The sequence below is a fragment of the Phalacrocorax aristotelis genome, chromosome Z, assembly GCF_949628215.1.
Source record: "Phalacrocorax aristotelis chromosome Z, bGulAri2.1, whole genome shotgun sequence".
In the NCBI taxonomy this organism is placed as follows: Eukaryota; Metazoa; Chordata; class Aves; order Suliformes; family Phalacrocoracidae; genus Phalacrocorax; species Phalacrocorax aristotelis.
In genome coordinates this window covers 55,246,005-55,270,825 of record NC_134311.1, presented here as the reverse complement: position 1 = coordinate 55,270,825, position 24,821 = coordinate 55,246,005, and the positions used below count along the sequence as shown (strand labels likewise).

Genomic DNA, 24,821 nt, shown 5'->3' with positions numbered 1-24,821 from the left:
TTGGAAACGTAATCGTAGTTTTATAATTACTCATCATCACTTTGTGACAGGATGAATATGAAGAGCTGCTTCGTTATGCTGTAGTGCCTCCGAAGTTTGAACAGTGTGTCTCGAAGTGGTCAGAACCTGCTTTGGAACTGAGAGCAGCTGGCAGATTTTCAAGTGTAACAGATGATGCCACTCACCATAAGACTCCAGGTAGTATGAACAAAGCTTATGCATTGAGCTTACAAGAAAAATGATATAACCTTTTTGACTTAAGTTTACTAATAGCTTCTGTTTGAAAAATACATACAGGTCATATATAGTACATCTACATTTTGCACAGTAAGAAATTTAGGAAGGGTTTTCTCTCTGCATTGCTTTCAGATGATAGTATTGATGTGCTGACAGTTCTGTGTTTTGTGATGCAGATGTTTAAAATGGTTGGTGTAATAATGGTCAAAGGGGTGCCCTTACCTACAGTATACTTCATTGAAATTTGACAGGTCTCAACTGTTTTTGCTCATACCAGTGCTGCCATGATAGATAAATGATTATTTAAAATATGATCATTTGGAAGGAAGAGTTACCTTAAGAACTTTGTGTAATGACTAATCATGTCACTACATGAATGTCATTCTTTCTCTTTTAGTTCAGTCATGCTATTCTAGTTTTATTTTATTGCTTGGTATTTAGGGTTGTATAAACTTAGTGTCTTGTGATGCATTAGTAACACTGGTATTTATGGTTGTATGTTGTTTGCTTTTGTCACTAGCATTTAGATTGAGCAAGCTCTGTTACTTTTGCTTCAGAAGAAGTAGTAAACAATCATACCTGCATTATTGCTTTACTAGGGAGTTTAGCTTAATCAGGAAGAACTTACTTCAAACTAACTTCTATTCTTTATCATGCTGTTTCATGATAAAAATATTTACCTACCATTTCCTTTTTACTCCTCCTTTTGTGACCCTTGAGGATGGGTTTGTCTCCATTATTTAGAGGGGTATGAGGTGTAAAATATGTAGACAATTTTGCTGCTAGAGGCTAAGCATCCTTGAAGTACTGTATAAATCTGGTGCTGATCGTTATCTTAGAGTAAATGTTCATGGATAGTGTATGCAAGAACTCTTGGCCATGCTGATCAGAACTAAATAGCTCTCTTCTAGCAGGAGTTTACCAGTGCGATTGCAAAGGGCAATGCAGATGCTAAAAGTTGTTTATTTCGTATTAGAAGAAGAACCATAAGCAAAAAATAAATCTGTCATCTTAAATTGTATGTTGTTTTCACTAGAATATAATGCAGTCTTAGTAAGCTGTCAATTACCATTTAGTTAACTCATGTTAATACAATATAATAAAAAATTACCTAGAAATAGATTCTTAAAATGAGGAATGTGACTAAAGTGAGGGTGGTAGTATTGATTATACTCTGTATCCTTCCACAGTAAGTCCGTACAGTGGAGTTCAGGTATGTTCAGACACCCAAGCCAATACCTCTTTCCAGTATGCCATAAGGAGAAATGTTTTTATCATTTTTGTAAATTAATGGAGAATCTTAGTCCTTAAGGACATCATATCTGTAACTTCTTCCCATGCAGAATTAGTGTGGTGGTTCTTCTGAATGTCAGGCTGCTGTAGGAAATGTAGAGGGTGTGATTCTGGGTTCATTGAAAGCATGGGAATGGAGATTTGGAGATAGAGAATATTCTGTAGTGGAAGTAGATCTGGAGTTAGAATGTGAATAAAGTTAGATAAAGTTCTGCCAACAGGAAAGTTTCAAGTACAGTCTTTGCATTTTGATTTTTACATATTGAAGGTTACTAACTTGATTCAGTGTTGCACCAAGTTGCATAAGCAAACAAATCAGTAGAAGCTGCTGGTATTTTGTACTATGGCAATTATTTTTGAGCAATCAAACATTGTAGAAAAAATACCACTGTAGTAAATGGTATTCCTGCAATTCCTAGAATGAGAGCAGGTGCTTGGGGTTTAAGAAATTATGATAAAAATTTTTCGATTGGGGGAATAAAACATCCTCATCTGTTATATTGGGCTGAAGTACCAAAAATTGCCATCTGATAGATTCAGCTAAAGGTAATGTTTAAACTATCTCTGATTTCCAGAGCCAAAGAACATTTGGTGCCTACTGTCAAGAGACCAGGTTCCTTTAAACCCTCCTCATGTGCAATATCTAGTCTTCTAAAATCAGTTTACTCATCTGAAGATACTTGCTGTTCCATGGGCTCTTGGTTTAGCAGGGTAATAGAGCAATATACTGAAATTACAATGGAAGCACAGGCCACAGTCCATTTGGATGTCTCAAATTTACATGTCAGCATACTTCGTAACTTAAACTTTATTTTCTGAGCTCAGTAGGAAGGAAAACAAACGTGTCAAACAAGGGCTTAATCCCCTTTGTACCGACTAGTCTAAAATGAATTCACTAATTCATCCCTTAAATTCATGATGTTTCTAACTCACAAGTTCAATTCATAACTCACAACTCATAGGTCACACCTCTGAGCAAAATAGTTGCCTAACTGACAGAGAGGGTGCTCATCTTTCCTCCCCCATCATGTTGCAGGTCTCCCCAGTATCACTCTGTGAAGCACGAAAGCCTCAGCATTCTGACTGAACATGTTTCAAAAGCCTTTCGGCTAAGATGACGTATTTGTACCTTCCAGCTTGCAAGTTTGGTCTATGCTATTTCTTTAAGTTAGTGGATTCTGAAGGAACTGCCAGACAATTTATGTGCAAGAATTATGGCTGCAGGAGACAGCAAACTGCAGGTGATAACTCCATAATGACCTTTAGCCCTTCTGTCCAGCATGTCCTGCCTACATGCTGCTCTTGTCTTGACCTAATGGCACTACTCCCAGGATACATCAGGCCTTAGCATGAGCTTTGTGTTAGCCAAAATCTGAGCAGGACTTGGTGAAGAGTGACAGCATGGTAGAGTAATTGTAATATACAGTTAGATCACAGTACAAATGTGATTCCTGTTACTGGTCTCTGTACACTAACCATCATGACACTGAGTATCTCCAGCTACCAGGAAGGACTATGCGGATTAAAGCCTGCTCAAGCCTGTTGCTCTGTTGAAAGTTCATTTTCCTGCTTGCTGGGTTTTTATACTGTTGGGCTGAGCCAACGCTTCCCAAATGCTCATCTGGCTAGCACAGGAATGCATTTGCCCTTCTTGATTACCTAAGGCCACTTATACAACCAGTTGTGACTCAACTGGAACAGCCATATATGAAAAACAAAGGCCACCCTCTGGCCCTCCCTGTCTTAAGTTCAGCTTTCTTTGCAACAGCTGTGGTCACTCCCTTATTCTTCGCTTGAGCTTCATGAGCATGGTGCCCATCTCTTCTAAATCTTCTTCTATTGTAGCAGGCTGTTGATCAGACACACTAGCAGGTTGACAGGATTCAAATACACTTGCAAAACTCTTCAATTGTAGAGCAGTTCAGGTCAGCTGGTGGAAGTATTTCTCAGCCTCAAAAGTTGTTCTTGAAAGGGGAGTAGGAAACATCAAACCCAGCTATGTGGAATTATATTATGGAGCAAATCCCAGTTCTGGTCTTGTCGCCAGTGCTCTCTCTGCTTAGAGTTTTGTCTCCCAGTTTGAGTGGAATGTTGTTTTATAAGGAAATATTTTTGATGTCTGATACTGCTGTTCATAAGAAAGAAGATTAGCGTCAAAACTCTAGGCTTGTGCTTCCTTTTTGGTAGATTACTTTATACTCCATTTTTGATCATGTTTGTTTGAAAGAAGATTTTAGCCAGCGCTGTCTGCCGTCTCTCTTTAACTCTGAGAGGGGTTATGCTCTTACTTTTTTTTTTTATTTTTTCCTAGAGCCAAACATGTAACCTATGATGTCTTTGTTCCTTTTTACTGTCTAAAGGTACGCAAATGAAGTGCCAGGACAAATTTCCATTCCCTTGATTGCTTCTCTTGAAATATTTGAATAGAGTTATTTTTTAATGTGCTTGGTATTACCAAATAAGAATAGTTATTTGCAAGCTGTAGTTAATTGTCATGAGAGAGGGGAAAGAAATTCTCTTATACTTGATGGTGATCAAAGTTTTGCATTGCAGTTTTATGTATTAGTCATTACAAGGAGCCACATATTCCCTTCAGTTATGGACACTCAGATGTTTATTATCTTTGCAAAGCACCTCGCAAAATACAGTTTGTCTTACAATTTGGTTAAAAACAGTAAAGAATGTGCTCTTGATCTTCTTGGAGGCTGAGGCAGGAAGGGCATTTACACAGCCCCATCATGCTTCTATTAAATACACACTATAAATAAACTTTTGGTGCTTTGCTGCTTTATCAAAGCATGGGTTTACTGTTCAAAATGTCACTCTGTCCTGTCAGTCTAGGAAAGAGATGTCTTCTATCTCCTTGAGACAGAGCTTGAAACAATCTAGTTATAAAAAGAAAGTTATTTCAACTTTTAGAAAAAGGTTCTGACCAAAATCTCCCCAGCTTGTCTATATAACTTCTAGTACTGATCAAGGATGATTGCATATCTGAGTGGTGTTTATCACAGTGTTAATGGCCTTTTTTAAGGTTAATACCTTTTTTAAAAAAATTTTAGGGTTAATACCTTCTTTTTTTCCCCTGATACTAATAACAAGATATTGGATGAACGGTGAGAAAGTAGTTAAATTCAAGTTTAATACTATGCCCCTGATAATGATCAGATCCATTCTTTGAACATTGCTACATGTTCATACTAAAGATCAGGCGCTTTGACATTTGTTCTTTCCTGGTCTAGCTCTAATGCTGTTACTGTGTTAAAAAACAAAAACCATAAATTATTAGGGTAGCATCCTATAACTTTGTAACACAAAATGCACATCTGTGCTGGGTATAGAGTTAATAACTAGAAGTTTGCTCTTCTGCAGAGCTTCTCACGCTTGTATTGTTTTTTTTCCCCTTCTGCACGTAATGTTGGTATTGAGACCAACAGAGTTTCCAGTGCCACATGATGCCTTCTGAAATGAAGTTCTGTTTGTGGATTATTCTTTGGTCTGGGATTTTGACTTTCTCCTCAGGTTTTTGAAACTGAGGTGAATGTTTTCACTATGATGGTAGAGGTCTAATTACGGGTAATCTCTATTTGTTGCAGTAAATTTAATAATACACAATATCTTCACTAAAAGCTTCCAGTTAAATAAGAATAATAGTTGGAATAAAACATGCTGTACTATTCAATTCAGTGTCCAAATGCTTTTAAACTTTGAAACCTAAAACTTAATTTCCTGTTCTCATTACCAGTTTAGTTGATTAAATTTGAAAATGACTAAGACAGGAGCAGTAAATTATTTGTAGCAAAGATGTGTCATGATGACTCATACCCAAACAGCAGGAAAATTCCTCTCTTCAGGCTGCTGGTCCTCAGTATTGATCCATTAATCTTCTGAGAAGATTTTTTTAAAATTATATATTTTAGAAATGGCTGCCCTCATCTTGGCCGCTGATGGCAGATCATGTGTGAAAACAGTCTGTCAGAGCTTATGTAATTAATAAAAGCAGAAAAAGTCAAGTATAAGAGGAATGCAGGAAAAATAAAACAAAAGAATAGTACTGGGATAACAGACATTTGGAAAACCAGCTGATTTCATTACCTCTGCTATAAACAAGAACACAGTCTAGAGTAAATGCATGTGGGGATTGTTTAATTAAATACATTTTTATACTTTATCATATCCAAAAGGTTCCATGTCCTTGGTAACTTAGTGCACTGTAACTGAATTGCATCATGTAATGCCGTGGAAGGAATACAGGTGACAGGAGAGCCTTAGGAACAAGAATAAAATTAATATGTATACAACTAGAAAATTATGGCAATACTGGAAGGCAAAATAAATTACATGAGATTATGATATAAACATGTAACAGATACACTCAGTGGATCTGGTGAAGGATCCATCCTATGGTAATACAGAAAAATGGAAACTGAGTTAGGATAGTCTGTAAATAGTAAGAATTAAGGGGAGTGATGAATTTGTAATACTACAATCTTGGATTATTTGGCAGTTGTCAGTCTAGCTTAATATCCTATTTATATTGGTTACGTTTTGTTCTGTGGGGTTTTTTTTTGTAAATATCTTGCAAACTGTGCTGTGTAGATTGGGTATCTTTGTAATACAAGCAAATAATAAATTTAAAAATAAAAACAAACCTTCATGCGTTTTACATCAATGTCACAGCTGAAGGAAGAACACAGTGGCACATAGGAATGGGAAAAAGTGGTGAAGGACAGAACTGGGAATATTTGACAATAGTAACACTCCTGATCATTTTACATTGTGAAAGGCCAGCCAGATATTTCATCACTGAAATTAGATGTATTTCAAGTAGTCTGGGTCATCTGTCTAGCATGTCTTGTTTTGGAGATCTTTACAAGCAATGAATATTCAAATTCTGCCATTAGCTAAGCAATACTTCTCTCATTTGCAAGAGAAACAATGGCAAAAAGCTAAAGCCTGATCTTAACATACTGGTGTGATTAGGAATATTCTGTTTATGGTCTGCTTATGTAATAGGGTAGGAAATCTAGTCTAGAGAAAGTGTGTTAGGTGGGGCGTCTTTACCTCAAGCTGATGTTAATGTTATGATATATAGTTGTATATGACCTTGGGAGAAACAGCAAAAAGCAGTTGTAATACCTCTGCATCACAGTTCTTCCTTATTTCTGTCCTGTTTTGATGCACAAGTGTAGTACTTCCAATTCAACCTACATGATGGAGGGGAGTATCAGCCAGACAGCTCTCCTCACTTCCTTTGGACAGGAGACTTAACAGTGACAGTAACGGTAAGAGTGTCAGCCATCAGGTTGGGCCTTGAATAAGTTAGAAACATGTTTCCAGCGTCCACTGAAAATACTGCTTTTTGACAAGCAGTTAAGCTCATCTCTGCATGCTTATACCAAAAAATAGTACCCATCCAATATGAAACCAATTCTATAGACAATATTTGATTTCCGAAATTGAGATTGAAATGTTGGAGGTTTCCTCTCCATTTATGAAAGAAGGAGAGCATTCTTGTGAAGTTGTTCTGATTGTTATTAATACCAGGAACCTGCTAATCTCTCTTCTTTCCAAATTTTTTTATTTAGCTGTCAACTCAAACAACAAATTTTCTATATGGAGTAACTAAATATGAAAAAAAATATTTCATTTCCTCTCTTTACTTAAATATTAACTTCTTAATTCTTAGCTCATTTTTTTCTTCCCATCAATTGGAACCCAAACACATGCCAATTAGCTTCTGGGTGTGGATTGATTTTTATTGCAGTGGTAGTTCACCACACCACCTGAAAGTGAGGCCTTATGTGTAAGGCATTATGTAAATTCATAGTAGATATCTCCTTTCTCAAAGAGTCTAAAATCTAATTTGATGAGCAAATTAAAGGCAGTAAAGGAAATGGATGTGGGTACACACCAACATAGAAATATGCCCACTGCTTTTATTATGAATGCACAAGGGAAGGCCCTTGGCCTCAGGATTTTACAGTCTCATTAAGGAAAATGGCAAAAGTTTTTTTTTTTTTAATTTGTTTTTGTTACTTTCTTTGTTTGGGGTTTTCTTATTGTTGTTGTTTAGGTGGGTTTTTTTCCCATCTGAGATGGTAACTGACGCTGAGATATGCTTTTGGTTTCTGGCAACGCTATTTTTTTTGTACTTGCTGTGAGCATCCTCTTTAATGTGAAATGACATTAAAAGATTCTGTGCTTTAAGGGAGCAGTAGTTTTGATTTGACTGCTGTTACAATATGACTCTTGGTTGAAATATACATGTATCTTGGATGCATATATTTGAATAAGTTTGTATTATATGAGGAAAGGAGGTTTCTGATGGCATAAATATTTTGGGTTTTTTTAATGCCTGGCTGCTGACTTCCCTCCGGAATGCAGACCAGTTAGCCCTTCCAGAGTATCAGTCTTTGTTCTCTGTTTCATTTTTAGCCTTAATATCCATGAAGGCGTCTTCTGAGGCCAATATGGAGAGACTTTGCCCTATTCCTTCAGAAGAGACTTCTTCGCAAGGGTCCACATGTGGTCCAAGAGAAATCAGTGAAACCATAGCAACTGAATTGACTTTACCTGATGAAAAAGTAACTCAAATAGAAAACATACTTGATCTCTGGAGTGGAAGTCTTAAGGTATTTATTTTGTATCGAGTCCTTAAAAATCACAAACAGGTGTCAGCGTGTTGTAGAATAAGTGAAAGTGCGGGAGCACAGTGTGATTACACTGGGAAATGATTGATTTCTTATTGATTATTGTTTTGCATATTGCGTATAAGCACTAGAATATCTTGTTTCAAGAACTTTGGAATAACTTGCTCCATTAGGGATGTTCGTTCAATAGTTCATCATGTCTGGTAGTATTTATAAACAGCCTGTCTAATGAAGGCTTCACTGTAAATATTCATGTGTCCTTAATTGCTAAGTGTTTTAAGATTAAAAGGTTAGGGAGGAGAGAATAATTTTACTAATTGCACTGCTGTCATCCCTTTAACTTTTCAGACAAATGTTCTGACTGAATTGAGAAAATGGAAGCTTAGTTTGATTGAACATCACAAGCTTCAAATGAGACAAGAAAAAGAGAAACACACTGCACATGTAAGACAATTGAGCAATGAGATGGAAAACCTGAAGGAGTTGCTACGTACTTACGAAATCTCTATTGGCAGAAAAGATGAGGTAGTAGTTCAATTTCATAATTTAGCGGTTCCTCTCTTTTTAAAAATATCCACATGGAATTTTTGGGTCTGGCTCTTTGAATAACAAAATTCTTCTTGCTGCAAGTGACATAGAGAAGTAAATAATATATTTAGACTGTATAGTAGAAAAAGAATCAGTGTTGCTTACAATGTTGTCCATACCTCATATTATTCCTTCAGCCAATTTTATAGTACTGTTTAAAAAAAAATTGTTTTCAATAGAAAATTTATTTGACTTAATGGTAGGTGGCAGTGCTTCCATGTATCACACCGTATTTATTAAAACTGCTGTATTCTGACATGGGCATAACCCAAAGTCAATCAGCCTCACAAATATTATCAATATTGTAGATTCTTTTTTTCACACTGGAAATCTCACAAATGTTTTTCAATGGCAAAAATATCACAAACATGGATTTAGGTTAAGACTTCTAGTGTACAGCATCTAAACTTGATGGTTTATATTAGTATATGATGCCTTTTTAACAAAAGCAATTATTATATTAGTTTGCTTTATTTTCTTATCGATTTGTTAATTTATGCAAATTTACTTCTAATTTTAGATAAATTCATTGTTACTTACATAGCTGAGACTTGGGTTACTCTGAAACTGCAGAGTTACACTTAGTCATATATAAGTAGAGAAAAGTAGCTTATATGAGATTTACTAAAATACAGTATTATGAAGAACTCAAACATCTAGAGGTGGTTCAACTTTAAATTACTTCACATGTATCAAATTGACCTTTATTTGTTTTTGACTTTGATATTTTGAACACCTTAAAGAAACCAAGCTTTTGCCTAGTAATAGTCAATCTTCAGAATGCTTAATGAGCTGAAATACTTTTTATGGAATTTGGTACCGAAACAAAATAGGAGCTTTGAACTATTTGCTAGATAACCTTCTTGATTTAAGGGTAAATTTATTTTAAGTATCATTAATTTCATTAATGTGTGTTCAGTAATTATTGCATATAACATATGCAGTATAAATACGTTCGCATATAACGAAATATTGTTCTTCAGCCTCTTTATGCAGTAGTGAAAATACCTGTAAATAACTCCTGAAGGTCCAAATATTTGTCAATATTGCTCATTGGAGTTGCTTAGATGTGACTGATGGCAGAATCTAGCCTAAGTGGTGAGGAAAAAATGTAGAGGAATAGTCAGTGATTTGTTGTACCCAATTTGCATCATGCCTGGGGTATTTCTTAATCTGGTGATGCTGTGATCTAACTCTGTCACTGGGAACTCAGCTCTGTATACTAATTAAAACATATTTAGAGGTTGGTGGTAAAAGTCCCTAGCTGCATTCTCTGTTCAGCAGGCCACCTTGTCTCTCAAGTGTTTTGATTGCTATAGGCCTATACGATACCTTTTATGAGATCTTTTAAAGAGAATGGCAATTCTTAATCAGATTTTTCTAGTTCTTAGCAACTCCTTAGCTTGTTCATTCTGTTCAGAAAATTGAATAAGCTTTCTGCAGATAAATTGTTTCTTTACACTTCAGTTAATTAATAATGCACTAAAGCAAACTATTAATATAAATGTTCCTGATTTATCAAAATTGTCTTTGTAAATAAGTGATTCTTCTGATGTTGTGCTACAGTAACACTTAATTGTTAGAAAGTAGCACAGAAGCCTGCAGATGTAGGATAAAATAACAAGTCAATTGAACTTTTCCCAAAACTACACAGCAAAAGTGTTTTAAGTGCTGCAGTCTGAGCGTTGAAGCCACTGGAATTTTGCTCCTGATTTGAACTCTGATTATTGTTTCCTGCTTGATTAGACTAAGGGGAAGATGTAGTAGAAAGCATCTGTTAAAAGCAAGTGCTTTAATTGAAAAATATCTCATTCATAAAGTACATTCTATTTGACTTTACAAAGATCATAGCTATTGAAATAGTGTTGTTAAATATTTTTGCAGGTGATTAGTAACTTGACCCAAGCATTAGAGAGGCAAAAGGAGAGAATAGAGTTGATGAGAAAGTTTTCACTGTGGCGGATTCAGCATGTTAAAGCCAAACAAGAGGTATGTGCACAAAATAAAAACACAATGCAAATGAAACCTCTGAACTCAAAAGGGTCAGAGTTGCTGCAGTTTCTGCTACAGTTTGAAGAAATGACAGTGTTTCTATTTTGACATGTTTGCCAATGTCAAATAACAGTTTGAAAACATCAATTCTAAAAAGAACACTGCTATTGGAATACTCTCTGGAATGGGAAAAAAATCAAACCTCCCCTTGTCTTATATTGCTCCGCTAGTAGTAGTTTATAGTATTTGCATTTTGAAGTAGACACCGAGGGAAATCTCTATCTAAATTTCAAACACATTATGTTTGAACAGTGATGTGATATAGCGCTGCATATTTGGGGGAACCCACTTTCACAGTTAAAACTTCAACTGCCTCTTTTCTCATGTTGTCAAAACTTGAAGTAGCTAAGAGGAAGTTGCACGCAAAATGTTGGGCACTGCATCAGGCAGTTAACAGTAAACAGTCTACTAAGTGAAATATGACAGAAAAGAAGGATCCCACGTCAAGACTGCAAACCTCTCCCATTCCAGGCTGTTAAAAAGGAGAAGCTGTATTCAGGACCTTTGTTCATTGGTACAGATTCCTGGCTAGAGTCAAGTTCATTGAAGCTATCCAAAACGTGGCTGATTTGCAGAGAGGTTTAGCCTTTTCTCTTTTCCTTCCCCCATCTTAGGATTTACTAATAACTTGAAGTCTGGTTTTTATCCTGCTGTTTTTATTTTTTTCTAATTAATATCTGAAAAAGTAATGCTGAAATACATTGTCTGGTTAGTAGTTTGAAATAGAGTAATTGAATTGTCTTAAAGTACTTTTTAAAGCATCCTGAAGTCTAAATTTATTAAAAAGATAGTCACCTGCAAACTTTATGACTGCAGGTTTTATATGGTTCCTGCACTGAATAAAAATGTGCCACATACCCACTAAATGGCCTCACACATGCACGGCTGCACCCTATATGTGAGGTTGTTGTTTAAGTGTCATTAAGTTAAGAGTAAAAACTGTTTTGTGTACCCTAGGAGTTTGCAAATATGGTTTCTCATCCTGGGGATAGCAATGCTGTGACATGTGCAGGAAGAAACACTAAGCTGCTGATGCTATGTAGTATATTGCTTCTCTGTGTCACATGTGACTCAGTTTAGGTGTTCCTACTGTGGTGTATGTAATAAGTTATAAAATGATCATCCATGCTTACTTGAGTACTTAAACTTTTAGGAAACCTGAACTTGCTATGATGTGGTTATATTTGTTTCCTAAGGAATATGCAAATAGAATAGCAGACAAACAATTCCGGACAGCTTTGATGAAGAAAGTATGGGCAGCATGGCGTGCTCATAGTGAAGAAAAATGGAAAGAAAAAGTAGCAAAAGCCTGTCAGTTAAGGGCAGAAGATGTCTGTGTTCAGCTCACCAATGATTATGAAGCCAAAATTGCAGAGGTAAAACAAGGTTTCTCTTTTTTCAGTCCTTGTCTCCTTCACTCCCTCACTCCCCATCCCTCCAAAGTACCTCTTTCTCAGCAAACTTGAAGAATATGAGGACTTTGCAGCAGAACAGAGCTCCCAAGTACACAAGAAGATTTGAGGAGATTAAGACCTCTTCTGTGGTTTCTAAATATGACTTTTTCCCCCCTGCATGGGATGTAAAATGTTGTTGATCTGCATGTACAGGTGAAGTAAATTTGTCTCATTTCAGGAAGAGTCCAATCTGTATTTGTCTGCCAACAGGGATGGTATTTGTTTTCTAAGAGCACACTGTTAATATTGGCTATGCATTTTGAGGTCTTACTGAAGAACACAATGGAAATAGAAGACCATTATTATTATGAATGATCGTGATGAGTACAGGTTTTTTTCCTATAACAGCTACTGTGTTAAAGCTGATTTTAAGTTTTGTTTTGCCTTCAACTTGCCAATTAAGCTTATTAAGGAAATGACAAGTAGCCGTTCATCTCTGGTGAACCTGACATTTTTAAGTGAAAGAGATTTTGAAGTGAAAATGTGTATCTTTGTAAACTATTAAGTGACTTCTAAAGCTAAGTGAGGGATATGTTTGTAGTTTGCATTCAGAAGTACAAGACAGCTGTTTTCCTTATTCTGTTTTGTAGCTAACTGCTACTTTGGAACAGACAAAATCTGAGATTTTGCGACTGCAGAGCGAAAGAGAACAGTACGAAGACACCATGAAGAAAGCCTTTATGCGTGGTGTATGTGCTTTGAATCTGGAAGCAATGACCATGTTTCAGGGCAAGGACAGTAGGACAGATACTGGTCAGTGTAAAGAGCAGCTCTAATCTGATAGTGGGGGAGGGTTTTGTCATGTTTGTTTGGGTTTTTTTTGTTTGTTGATTTTAAAGGATTCTCCCTTTTCTTTTGTTTTTTGTTTTTTTTTTTAAATACCAGGACTTGTGGCAATACAGAGTTTACAAAACTCTTATTATTTTTAAAAGTACTGTTAAACATGTTAAGACATATTCTGATGCTGAACTTTGTACTACTGTAGTTGGAAGGTGGAACATGTTCTCTTCTTCCCACCTTGCTGTGAGGGTAGTAACCTGCAACTGAAGGCAGAACCAGAAGCCAGGGATGGCAGACTTCTTAAAATACTGTGGAAGATCACACAGAATTCTGTCACCACTCAGGTTATAGGTGGGGGGCAGTGGGGATCCTAGAAAATCTTCCTGTTTTCTGGAATCTCAGTGTGCAATGAATCTGCTTATCCTAGACAGCTCTTCCTTCTTTCTTAATCTTGCATTTTAATGCAAAACAGGCAAGTAAATCTCCCAGGTTCTGTATTTAGTTGGAGTTGTGTACCAGAACAGGAAACACCAGTGTAATTATATCAGCAGCACACTCGTAAAATTTGTGCAGCTACATACGAAAGAGCTGCACGCCCTTACTGGTGTAATGAAATTACCTTCTCAGAGTGAGACAATATATAGAAGAAGGAGCATAATCATGCTGGTGCAGCAGTCTACATTAAAGGGAAGAGAGCTGTCCCAGCAGAAGTGTCACAGCTGTACATGTGGCTTAACAACTAGTCATACTGGCAACAGCTGTTAATGGCCTTAGGCAAGTAACTTCAGTTGTTAAATTAACAATCTTATACCAGAAGTTTCTGAACTACTACAGATAACTATATCCCAAAAAATGTAGCTATGAGAAAAAAAATAAGTTGTAAGAGGATACCTACCTACTTGAGCGGTGGTCTGAGCCTGTTAAACATCTGTAGTATTTGTGAAGTTGCTTAGGAAACTAGAACATGACATTGGCTAAGTGTGGTAGCTGTGTGCTAATGAAAACATAGGATCAGTATTTGGGGAAAGTAAAGAATGAATAATTCCTTGAGCATACTGAGTTTGGGAATAAAGTTGCAGGGCATTGTCCAAGTACTTTATTTTTCACTGTGTTATAAATTAAGAACTACTCACTTTTGAAGCTTTAGCTTGTATCTGTTTGTTGTTTTTCGAAAACATGCAACAGGCAGTGGGTCTCCCAAGTAATGACGGGGAACTGGTGTGAAATAGGAAAGCATTGTTTCTGTAAACCTGTAAAGAAGAGGGTAAGTAGGAAGCAAAAAAAAAAAAAAAAAGTAGGACCAAACATTTTGCTTGATTTTTACTATGAAGCAGGAGCTTCCACAGGGACAGTACCTAGAGATTTTGCTGTGCTGGACAGTGCTGGAGTGCCTCTACCCAACTTTTTGTGTGTCCAGCATTATGCTTTTTGATTTCCTGTGGTCACTGTAGTCCTTCCTAGGCTTCATAACATCTCACCATCTCTGTTGTCCTGGTCCCATGCCTGCCATCTTCTTCCACTGCCTCTTGTACTACCTTCTCCCCTGCCCCAGGCACACTATCTCTTTCTTGTTACAGCTGGTCGGTGCTTCTAATGAAGTTACTTACATAATTATTTAATATGGTTGTACAACCATTCATTTGCATTCTTCCTCAGGTGTAACAGAACAATGATGAGTACATCAGGGGGCTTAAACACCAGATTCGATCATTATTGTCATTAGTTCTAGTCTTGTAATCTGTGGACATTAAAAATTCCATGTGCCAAAGTCAGTCAGTTATTATATATTTATATGAACACTGCAGTGCCACCTGCTGTCGTTGGAAATAAAAGCAGAATTTGCTCCCTTTACAGGTTTATTATTACGTTATGACATTGTACGTTTAATATAAACATAATATATATGATGTTATTTGTATATTATAATGTATGTTATTAATAGTGTGCAGGTCTCACAACATTAATGGATTAATAACATTTGGAATCAATGCTGATTGTCTAAAATCTATATGGCTGATTTACTAATTTGCAGATTATTTTGTTGTCTTTGTTTGTATTATTATTGTGTTAAGAATATCTTTCATCTCTCTGTATATTTAAAGGAACACAGAAGCCACAAGGATTCATGGCTTTTTACTTAGGTTTTTTTTAAGACTGCTTTTTTTAAGTAACACAGATCTGATCTGAATGGTCTGTATCTGTGCATTGGTCCTGTCTATACTTAAGCTTAATGTGTTTGTACATACACACAATGTACAAAATGCATGTTCCGGCATACTTTCACTCTTGAAATCTTTTGAGTGTTACACCAATTCAAACTACCTTATATTTTTCCTGCTCACTTTGGGAGAAAAACAAAAAATCACACCTACCACATGGTGTCACTCTAGTCCCTGGAATGAGCGAAGTTCCCTTCTGGAACTGCTTCAGAAGCAGGAGACTAAGAATACCTCTCCCTGCTTCCTTTAAGGAAATTTGTATTTTAAAGGAAAACACTAAAACAACTTGGAAAAGATACTGGGCTTAGTCCTGCAGGTCTGACCTCCACGGGATGTATGCATTGCGACACAAAGGAATCTCTGATGGATTTTGCACAAGCTGAGGCTTAGCCAGCTGTTGGGGGCAGATGAGGGCTATAGGGCACCCGGAGATCGTCCCAGCCCTACGGCCAGGATGTGGCCACTGTCCAACCATTGTATGTGGCGATGAGATGCTGCTGAGCATCATCTGTGGCTCCTTGAAACTGCAGTACATCTTCAGGAAAGTTAAAATAACATTTTATTTTACTGACAGTGAGCCCTCTTAAGGATCTTAAGGCCATGCTGGACTTCTGCAAGGGCTTTCTGTGTTTTGGTGCTCTCTGTCTGAACTGGATTTTGGCCCTTTGTGAAAGAGCAGGTCTTGCACACTGGATTTAGTATTGGCAAGCAGTATGGAGAACCTCAGTTCTTTGCACTACAAGTATGTCACACGTGTCAGAGATGCTGAGGCATAACATGGAAACAAGCCCCTTGGAAAATTTAACTTCCAAGCATCTGAGAAGAAGGGTCTAATGCAGGAATGTTTTTATATATATATATGTGTGTGTGTGTATGTATATGTACACACGCACCCACCCCCCATAAAGAACAGGCTGATCCTTTAAATTATGCAGAAATCCCAAAGGAACAGTCAAATTTTTACTGTGACTTATCTCTTTTCTTTTTTTTTTTTTTTCCCCCGTAGGGTTTGCTAGATTATGTGCTGATCCCATTACTTTGTGTTTCTAATAATAGATATAGGAAGTAGGAGAAATGATAATGGTACCATTGTTGCAGGAAGGCTACCTCCTTCGCAATATAATCCCCCTTCACCACCACCTCCACCAGCACCTACTCTTCAGATGGAAGACATGGTAAGCATGTAGCTGAACAGAACTGTGTTTGCTAGTGATAAAAATGAACTTCCTCAGTTGGAGCTTTTCAAAGATAAATGCCATAGCCCATGAATTGAGGGAATTTGAAGACAGTCAAAGTGTAAAAAGAAACCTATGGGTGTGTTCAGACTGCATAGTGTAAGTGAAGTGACTGGGGCACAACTGCTGTGACCTGCTATACTTTCATTAAGATCTGTTCCTTATTTTAGTGAAAGTACATTAAACTAATGAAGACAAGGTCACTATAATAAGCAGAATTTGCTGACTAAGGTTCTCTCTGGAAAAAAGATGGTTTTTGCAAAAAAACTGAGTTTAATATAATCCAAAAAGTAGAAAAGCTGGCTTATTGTCCTGTCATGCCAGCTTAGCCAGATCATTATCCAGTAGCTTGGATGTTCTGGACCTGTCCTGTAGTCATGCTGAAGATGCTGCTGCCACTATAAAACAATTTCACGATAGAGTACAGGTTAGAACAGAGAAGTTGTGCTTGCTCCTCTTCCTGATTTTTCATTCTAAAAGTATCAAATGTGTTTCAGACTGTTTATACAGTTTTTAGACAGATATTTTTTAATTAGCCAGAAAAAGCAAAATTAGAGATAAAATATCTGCAAAGAAGTAGAATTTAGAAGGGTATTGGAATAGTCAAAAAACTGACCCTAAAAAGCCAAAAACTCAAACTTTGTAGAAAATACAGTTTTATTCTTTAAAGTTATACTCATTCTTTGTAAACTGTGGTTTAATTTACAGTTTTCTACCCACCTGGGTCATGCAAGCACTCCTCAGACCAGGCTAGATTCTGATTCTCCAGTAATCGTCACTAGCACAGCTGCAGGATCTGGTGTGGCATCAACTCAAAAACTGGTAATGTGCTAAAATTAACTTTTTTGGTTTTCTTTAAGGCACAATTATAAAAAATATTCGTTTTAGTGTCATTATTTCCGCATTTTTTCAGAGCAACACAAATACGCAGTTGAGGAAACTGCCATAGAGTTGACATAGCTGTGTGAAGACACTAGCTTGCAAATGGTCATTAATGTTACAGAAACCTATTTGTCAGGAGCAATTTTAAATCCTTTTTGGAGGCGGGAGGGAGAAGTGTGACAAAATGAAGAAGAGTGCATGTATACTTAAGTATAGCACAACAGGAGCAACTGGTGTTTCACATGGTACGATTTTTTTTCTGGAAATAATATGCTTTGCTTTAGCATCTTGCTGTTCGAAATGTCTCCCTTATTCCTTCTTCTGTATTTGTTGCTAAATTGTCCTTTTTACTTTCCTCTGCTGTCTTCTGCATTGATCTCTCTTCTTTTTCCCATCTAATACGGTTTGTTACCGGCTGTCAGAGAAAGATGCAGCATTTTACTGCATGGAAGCTTTTTTGTATCTGCTATGTCACTCCTAGAAAGACTTTCCAGGGTGATAGAAGTGCCTGCAGCTGTCAGTTGAGTATGCAGCCAGTGAGCAAAGCTAAATGATCCATGCTACTTGATTTGTGTTAAATTAGACTCACTCCCCTCAGGACAGAAGTCACTTGCTTGAAACACTCCCTCATACTTAAGACTGGAAAAAGATGGAATAAACTAGGTTGCAACTAGGTGGAGCAAATTCAGTCCCGTGTAATGTAATTGCATTACCTGCAGCATCCCATGTTCCGTTTGGGCATGTGGCTGGTAAAACTAAGCAGACATACTAGAGCATTGCAAATATCATGTTTAGTCTTTTTTACCAACTAATACTTAATTTATTTGTAGCCCATGGCAAAAGTAATAACATCTGGTCAACAGAAAGCAGGAAGAACAATCACTGCTCGAATCACGGGCCGAGCTGATATGGGACAAAAAGCCAGAATTTGTGGTAGTTTAGCAGTGATGGGAGTTGCTCCACCCATGAGTTCAGTCATTGTTGAAAAACATCATCCAGTCACTCAGGTAAGTCAGAATTATGCTTGTAACAGAGTTCTTACTACGTGATATCTGGTGGTGGTTTAAAGAAAAATTACCCCATGAAGAGGTATTAGACAAGGATCAGATTTGAGTCCTGTTTAAAATAATGAACAGTACTGTCTTTGGGCTGGGTAGAAGGCACTGGTGAGGAGAGGAAGTAAATATTGCCACTTAAATCTATTTGTCTTGTTTCTGTAGTAATTATTTCACAGGTATAGTAGTCTTGGCTGTCTATTTCTTGGCCAGTTCTTTGGTGAGTCTTCCTCTTCATAGATATGGTCAGTTGGTACAGCAATGTTTGGTGCTGACACCGTGCAACCACAATTTTAAAACAAGCTTCATGATATATAGCAGGAAGGGTGACTCAACCAGAGGTGATAAACACATAGGTTAGACTGACAGGCGGAGCTCAGTAAATTACTGGGGAAAAAAGTAAAACCATTGTTCTGGAGGCAGTCAAATTCATCAAGCCTGCTGCTTGTGGTATTTTGAGTCTTTCCCCCTCGCCCCCATTTATCAAGAAGAAACCACTGAAATTGAGTGCATTAATAGGGTATGAAACCAACATGCAAGACAACTGTAAACAGTGGCCTAAATGGCCTAGGTAATTGCTACATTCGTAGACCAATCTGAGCAAAAAATGGTTTTGACTGGAGGCGTATGAAATAGTTTAAGATTTTTTAAAATTATTTTAACCTGTGAAGTTGGATCTGAGTTTTCTCTGTGCTATCTGAAAGTTCAGTTTCTCTTCAGTGATACTGCCAGAACAAGCAGTATCCATGTGAGGATACATGTACAAGCTGTCCATGTGAGGGATGTTCTGCTTTCACTCATTTCCTGCAGTGAATCAGAGTCTTGTGGCAGAGAGCACATAGCTTTTGAGAATTTGGGCTGCTAAACAAATGTATATTTAATTTTAACATCCTTAGTGCGTTAGATGCTTGGTGTGAGACTTCTTTCATTAAGAACAATTTCTGGATTCAGACCGTGTGATAAGTAAAATACCTGAACTTTGGTACCTAAAGTACTAAAAACTGACTTCAAAAAATGTAATAAATGCGATGATCCCAAAGACATTTTCCGTATAATGTTTCTGCAAATAAATAACTAAGTGGAATTCAGCCAGACTGAAGCATTTTTCTTCAATTAATCTGACAGGGGAGTTCACATTGATTAAAAGCAGAATGACTACTGTTTGTTGCAGTAAGCTGGCTAGTTTGTTGGGGAGAAAATTCATTGCTGTTAAATAAATGCAAACGTTTTCCTTTCAGAGACCAGAGGCCTTTCAGAGACTTCCTCATAGCAAATACTGAACTCCAAAAGGAATGTTGGCATGATTAAATTAGCACTACAAAGGAAAATTCTGAACAATTTGGTGAAAAAACCAAACAGACCAACCTTGAAATAAGATTGAGGTGATAAAAGCTCAGGGTACCTAGTTGATCGGAAGTTTAGTATTTTATCTTCTGAGAAGTATATTGCAGATAAGGAAGGAAGGAAATTACTCATTCTGTTAAAGTAAGCTTTTTTTTTTTTTTGAGAAGTGTATTTCAGTTTGCTGGTTTGCAAATCTTTCTGTTTAAACTCAGAAGTATTTGGGAAATTTTTTGTACTGTTAAGTCTTTGTATCTGATTGCTTTTCAGCAAACCATATCCCAAGCAACTGCTGCTAAATACCCTCGAACTGTGCTCCATTCTTCTGGTTCTACCACTGTGAGACCTGCAGGACAAGTTGGGCGAATGCTTCAGGGGCAAACTCATACCAGTGTTCAGTCAATAAAAGTTGTTGACTGAGTGAATATCTTTCTTACCGGTGGGGGATTTTATCAAGGTACAATTTGAACTTCTTCCTAGTCTTTTCAGATTTGAGGTAGCATGGCCTAAAGTATGTATCATGTTTTTTACCCTTTTCTAAAAAAAATTTTAAGTGAAAGTGCTTTTTTAGTAAACATGTGGAGGGGGAAAAAAACTTGAAATGTTGTTCTACCTCCGAACTATTTGAGAACTTATTTTATTACAATAAACACTTTTTATTTAAGGAATCTTTTGTACCCTTTAAAATAAAAGATAAAATCTGATTTTTTTTTTGTCTGAATCTCTTAGTAATGTTGGAACTAAGCAAACACCTACTTTCAAATGAAAATTAAATTTATTTTTGTTACACGTGCTTTTAGTTGCTTGTGCAACTAAGTGTAATTGACGTGCATTTTAATTATATCCTAGAAGAGCATAGTTAAACGAAGAATAACAGGGTTGCTCCTTCACTCCCAGGGTGCGACTTGGGCCAGGTGAGGTATCGAGTCCATCAAACTGTTAAACATTCTTCAGGCTAGTGTTGCAGAACTTGATGCATACCTGTCAAGATCTAAGAATTTGTGATCTTAGATCCCTAATTGCAAAACCTGAGGATTTACCAATCTGTTCTTCATATTCCTGTGATGCTCTATGAAAACAGCTGTGTCAAAACAGGTTGCACACAAGAGGGCAGTTACACGTAAGACTCCGGACTAAGATACAGATCATCATTTAATACAAAATAATGCTACATATATAGACAAGGCAATTCAATTCTCCCTTACATGATAAAACTATTGCTACTTTCTTATAGACAAGAATATGAAGATAGACATTTTAAATAATTTTTCAGATTGGAAATATATTAAATTACAAGAAAACCTTTAAACGTGTTCAGCAAGACACTACCAAATATTAATTCAAGACATAAGCATGTAATAGGTAAAAATTGCTAAATGTGTTAAGAATTAAATATTAAATGCTTATTTTTTGAGTATGTATACACGGTTATGCCATGATATAAAACTCTGCAGCCAGCCACACATGGCTTTAGAGATTACATTTTTGTGTATTTTTACTACATAAATCAAATGCTGAAGAAGAAAGACTTGTCCTAATCCTAGCACTAATTAAACAAGAGAAAAGCGCTCCTCAGACAGGAACACTACAACCCTAGCAAGGCTTTATAAAAACCTGAAACCAAATGAGACCTATTTCTGGAAGTGTTACTTGTACACATAATTTTCACATCTTAATTTCTTTCATGTAGAAAACATCTCATTTACATTTAATGTCAAATGCAAACTAGCTTAATTTGCCATTTCAATACAGAGTTAGTGTATCAGTGTTAAGCCAGGTGTAGAAATTATAGGGGGGGTGGTTCTTGGTTAGCAGTATAATCATATATTTCCAGCCAGAAATTCACTCTTAAACTCTTTAAATCATTGCATAGCAAGCAGATGAGAACTAACCAATATTTCAGGAGTGTAAGTTCTTGTAGCTTGGAAAAAGTCATACAACTTCAAAATAGATTTTTGTTTCCAGAAAAGATATTATTTGAACTTGAAAGTCACCTTCTGTGTGGCAGGAAATTCCATCATATATGCCATGCTTTATTGATGAACTCATGAAATTGCACATTTTCTGGAGTCCATGTCAGTGGTACTTGCAGCTCTGATCTTCTCTGTAAAGTAAGAGGAGAAAACACTTTCTTGACATGCTCTACTTTTTACAAGGTCAGACTAATCTAAATGAAGGATGGCCAATCACATTTTAACCCTGTTTGCAGGACAAAGGAGGGAAGCAAAGTTTGCACGTTTTTTGTCTTCCTTCAGAAATCTTAAGTCACACTTAAACTCTCTTCCTCAAGCAATCTCACCCCCCAGCAAGGACAGATTCCCAGAAAGCAAGCGTCCTCCAGCCCCACCATGGTCACACCTTCCATCGGTTGCACCAGCAGGGACCTTGGCACCACGCTGCAGTTTTGCAGGGGGCAGACAGGGTAATGTGCTCTGTGCACCACAACACAACTTACCAGCTAAAGGCTGAAATCCTGCTTCCACCAGATCTTCATATATATGCTTGACAGGATTCTGATGAGTCAGCAATATACCATGTAACCAGATGAGCAACATTCTGTTTCCATGTTCCTTATAACTTTTTTTCCCTATACAATACACAAAGCATTTGTCTGTTCCATAAGCTGGAAACAGTGTATTTTATGCTTTTGCACTTCTAGAGTTCCAGGAGGTTTTAAAACCTACTCATTTACTTCCTTTCTCACCTAGAAGCAAAATGAAGACTGAGACTTACAAAGGTTAAAAAAAAATATTTTAAAAATCTGGTTTTATCCTAAGGCTACTGTAAAGGTGGGGGGGGAGCTGATACACCTTAAAATTATTTTTTTCCTTTCATTTTTGCTCAACATGTGGAAATACACCCTGGAATAGTAGTAAACAAATAAAATGCATGCTATAGAAATAGTACTTTCCCAGCACTTGAGATGCCTGAAACCAGAAATTGCTGTTACAAGGTTTTCTAGGTCCTCACTTTCAGGGTGACCTGCAAGACCTTTCCATGGTGCTCATTGCTCCTGGTTTTGATGTCCAAAGATGAAGGTTCTTTTAGGCCAAGAGGGAGAACTGAAGTGGCCTGTACTTCTACAGCACCGCTTCCCAGGAGCCAGGAAAAGCCTGGTATCCATGCACCACTCTCTTTTGCAAATGAAATAAGAGCACTATGGTCAGTGTGTACCTGTGATACTCACATAGTTCAAAAAGCAACTCTGCCTTGTGTTTTTTATAGCTTATGTATTATGTCTAGCCAGTCAGATATTGTTACCTGTCCATTGTTCTTCAATAGCTTTAATTTGTTCATCTGTGAACTTCCAGAACAGGGCCATTTTTTTCCATTCCTGTGGTTTTAGCTGGTTGTATGCTAGATTCCACAGGGAGGAACGGATTTGCTTGGTCTGTGTACTGTGGTCTTGTTTGAAGGACAAGCTGAAGTCTGACCTGTCGTCACTACGAGCTAGATGTTCCTGGAAAAGAAATCAGATCATAAATTTTGTAATGAAGCTGGGAACCCTTGCTTAGCGAACAGGGAACACCCTGTCCTGTACAGCCATATGTAGCTATTGACAGGTGGTTTGCTCAGTGCAGGTAAATGAACCATATTGAGCTAGTAGAGTTCTTTGGAAGATGTCTTAGCATGGGTGATCTTGTTAGTCTTAATAACAGACTATAAATTAAGTCCTCCTGTGTCTATTGCTATGTCTTATTAAGCTAAATGCAAAATAAACTACTTTCTCTGGCAAGCAACAGCAAGTACTAGGCCCACGCTGCTGTGCTCCCTGGCTCTGTCTCCTTCATATATCACATTTTGAACATGGTTGGGGTCCAGCCACAGTTCTTACTCTTTTCTCTTACTTCCTAAAGTGCTAACCTCTCCCTGAGAAGAGGCTAGGCACCATTGGCATGGTGTTCGCTCAAGCTGTTCCCACCTCTGCCCCGTCAGCTGTTTGGCTGACAGAGGTCATCTGATGGCAGCCCAAGCCATTGGGTTTTGCATGCAGAGCCCTGTTGCACGAAGTCTCTAGGCAGCAGTAAGCACATGCACGTTGAACCTGGATTCTCGTTTTATTGACTGCATAGGCAAAATCAGATAGATACCAAAACTGCACGCATTTTGCCCTCCAGATTAAAAGTGATGTTGCTGCCGTGTGAATGGCTCACCTGAAAAAGGAATGGTGGGGTTGCTGCTTCTTTGGGCACCTCTGCAAGAGCCACATCTAGCAGTGATTTCAGTCCTAGCTCAGCTATGCCCAGAGAAAAGCCTCATTCCTACGGTAGGTGAACTTAAACTACTGTTATATTTAATTTTGTTCATGTGCTAGTCCTGTTTCAAATCAGCCTCCAAAGTGAAAAATGTCTTCAGGAGGTTGACACAGGATTACAAAGCAGATACTAAGCAAGAAAGGAAATGGCAGCATGCCACATTTCAAAAATGCTAGGCATAAAATACTCCATTCCAGATTAAATTTGGAAAAATACATCAGGGTTATTTCTTAGCCTTATAAGGCTTCCAAGATTTAAAAAAAAAAACCAACAACTTAGTTCAGTAACTAAGCATTGTTATGTGTGTTTGATCCCATTTTTCTGGTGCAGACTTTATTTCATGCTTCCTGGCACATGCAAAGTGAGGTTTACGACATTTGACAGGACAGCTTCAGGCTCTCCCCAGTTCAGGGTTTCTCTTCTGAGGTTTAAAAAAAAAAAACAACTGAAAAACACCAACCCCCAAGCAAACAAACAGTCCTCCTTTTGCAGCAGCATGGCTTCTCTTTGCTGCTAATTGCGTGTCTGGTCAATGGCAGGGTGGGACAGTGACAGCAGCCCTCAAGAAGCAGTAAATAGAAAAAACGGCAAATGGTGGAGAGAAAGACACTCTCACATCAGTATTGTGCACTTCCTCACAGGAACGTGCCATTTCCTTTTGTAACTAATGCCTTGTCACAGATGATAAGTCAGCTCAATGTAACAAAAAGACAGTTCTTTCAACAAGGGTTCAAAATGCTGTAGCTTCCTATATGGTAACACCATATAAACGATGTCAT

At 37.4% G+C, this 24,821-nt stretch overlaps 2 protein-coding genes across 9 annotated transcripts in view; one reads left to right on the top strand and one right to left on the bottom strand.

Annotated features, from left to right (window-relative positions):
• POC5 (POC5 centriolar protein) overlaps window positions 1-20,485 on the top strand; it is a 28,701-nt gene extending 8,216 nt beyond the window's left edge. For 2 of the 7 annotated variants that reach the window (XM_075078252.1, XM_075078257.1), the window contains 10 exons: window positions 51-198; window positions 7,966-8,162; window positions 8,529-8,705; window positions 10,653-10,757; window positions 12,017-12,196; window positions 12,865-13,027; window positions 16,372-16,448; window positions 17,217-17,330; window positions 18,221-18,397; window positions 20,057-20,485. In XM_075078252.1, coding sequence (XP_074934353.1) covers window positions 51-198; window positions 7,966-8,162; window positions 8,529-8,705; window positions 10,653-10,757; window positions 12,017-12,196; window positions 12,865-13,027; window positions 16,372-16,448; window positions 17,217-17,330; window positions 18,221-18,397; window positions 20,057-20,206 — 1,488 coding nt within the window. In that variant the 3' untranslated portion in view covers window positions 20,207-20,485. Of the gene's footprint in view, window positions 1-50; window positions 199-6,713; window positions 6,813-7,965; window positions 8,163-8,528; window positions 8,706-10,652; window positions 10,758-12,016; window positions 12,197-12,864; window positions 13,028-16,329; window positions 16,449-17,216; window positions 17,331-18,220; window positions 18,398-19,683 lie in introns of those variants that run through there. The other 5 variants (XM_075078251.1, XM_075078255.1, XM_075078254.1 and 2 more) reach the window with 4 other exon arrangements.
• Window positions 20,413-24,821, bottom strand: part of ANKDD1B (ankyrin repeat and death domain containing 1B) — a 30,738-nt gene continuing 26,329 nt past the window's right edge. The window contains exons 13-15 of one of the 2 annotated variants that reach the window (XM_075078258.1): window positions 23,048-23,246; window positions 22,242-22,373; window positions 20,413-21,890 (exon numbers count right to left, since the gene is read on the bottom strand). In XM_075078258.1, coding sequence (XP_074934359.1) covers window positions 21,832-21,890; window positions 22,242-22,373; window positions 23,048-23,246 — 390 coding nt within the window. In that variant the 3' untranslated portion in view covers window positions 20,413-21,831. Of the gene's footprint in view, window positions 21,891-22,241; window positions 22,491-23,047; window positions 23,247-24,821 lie in introns of both variants that reach the window. The other variant, XR_012657874.1, reaches the window with a different exon arrangement.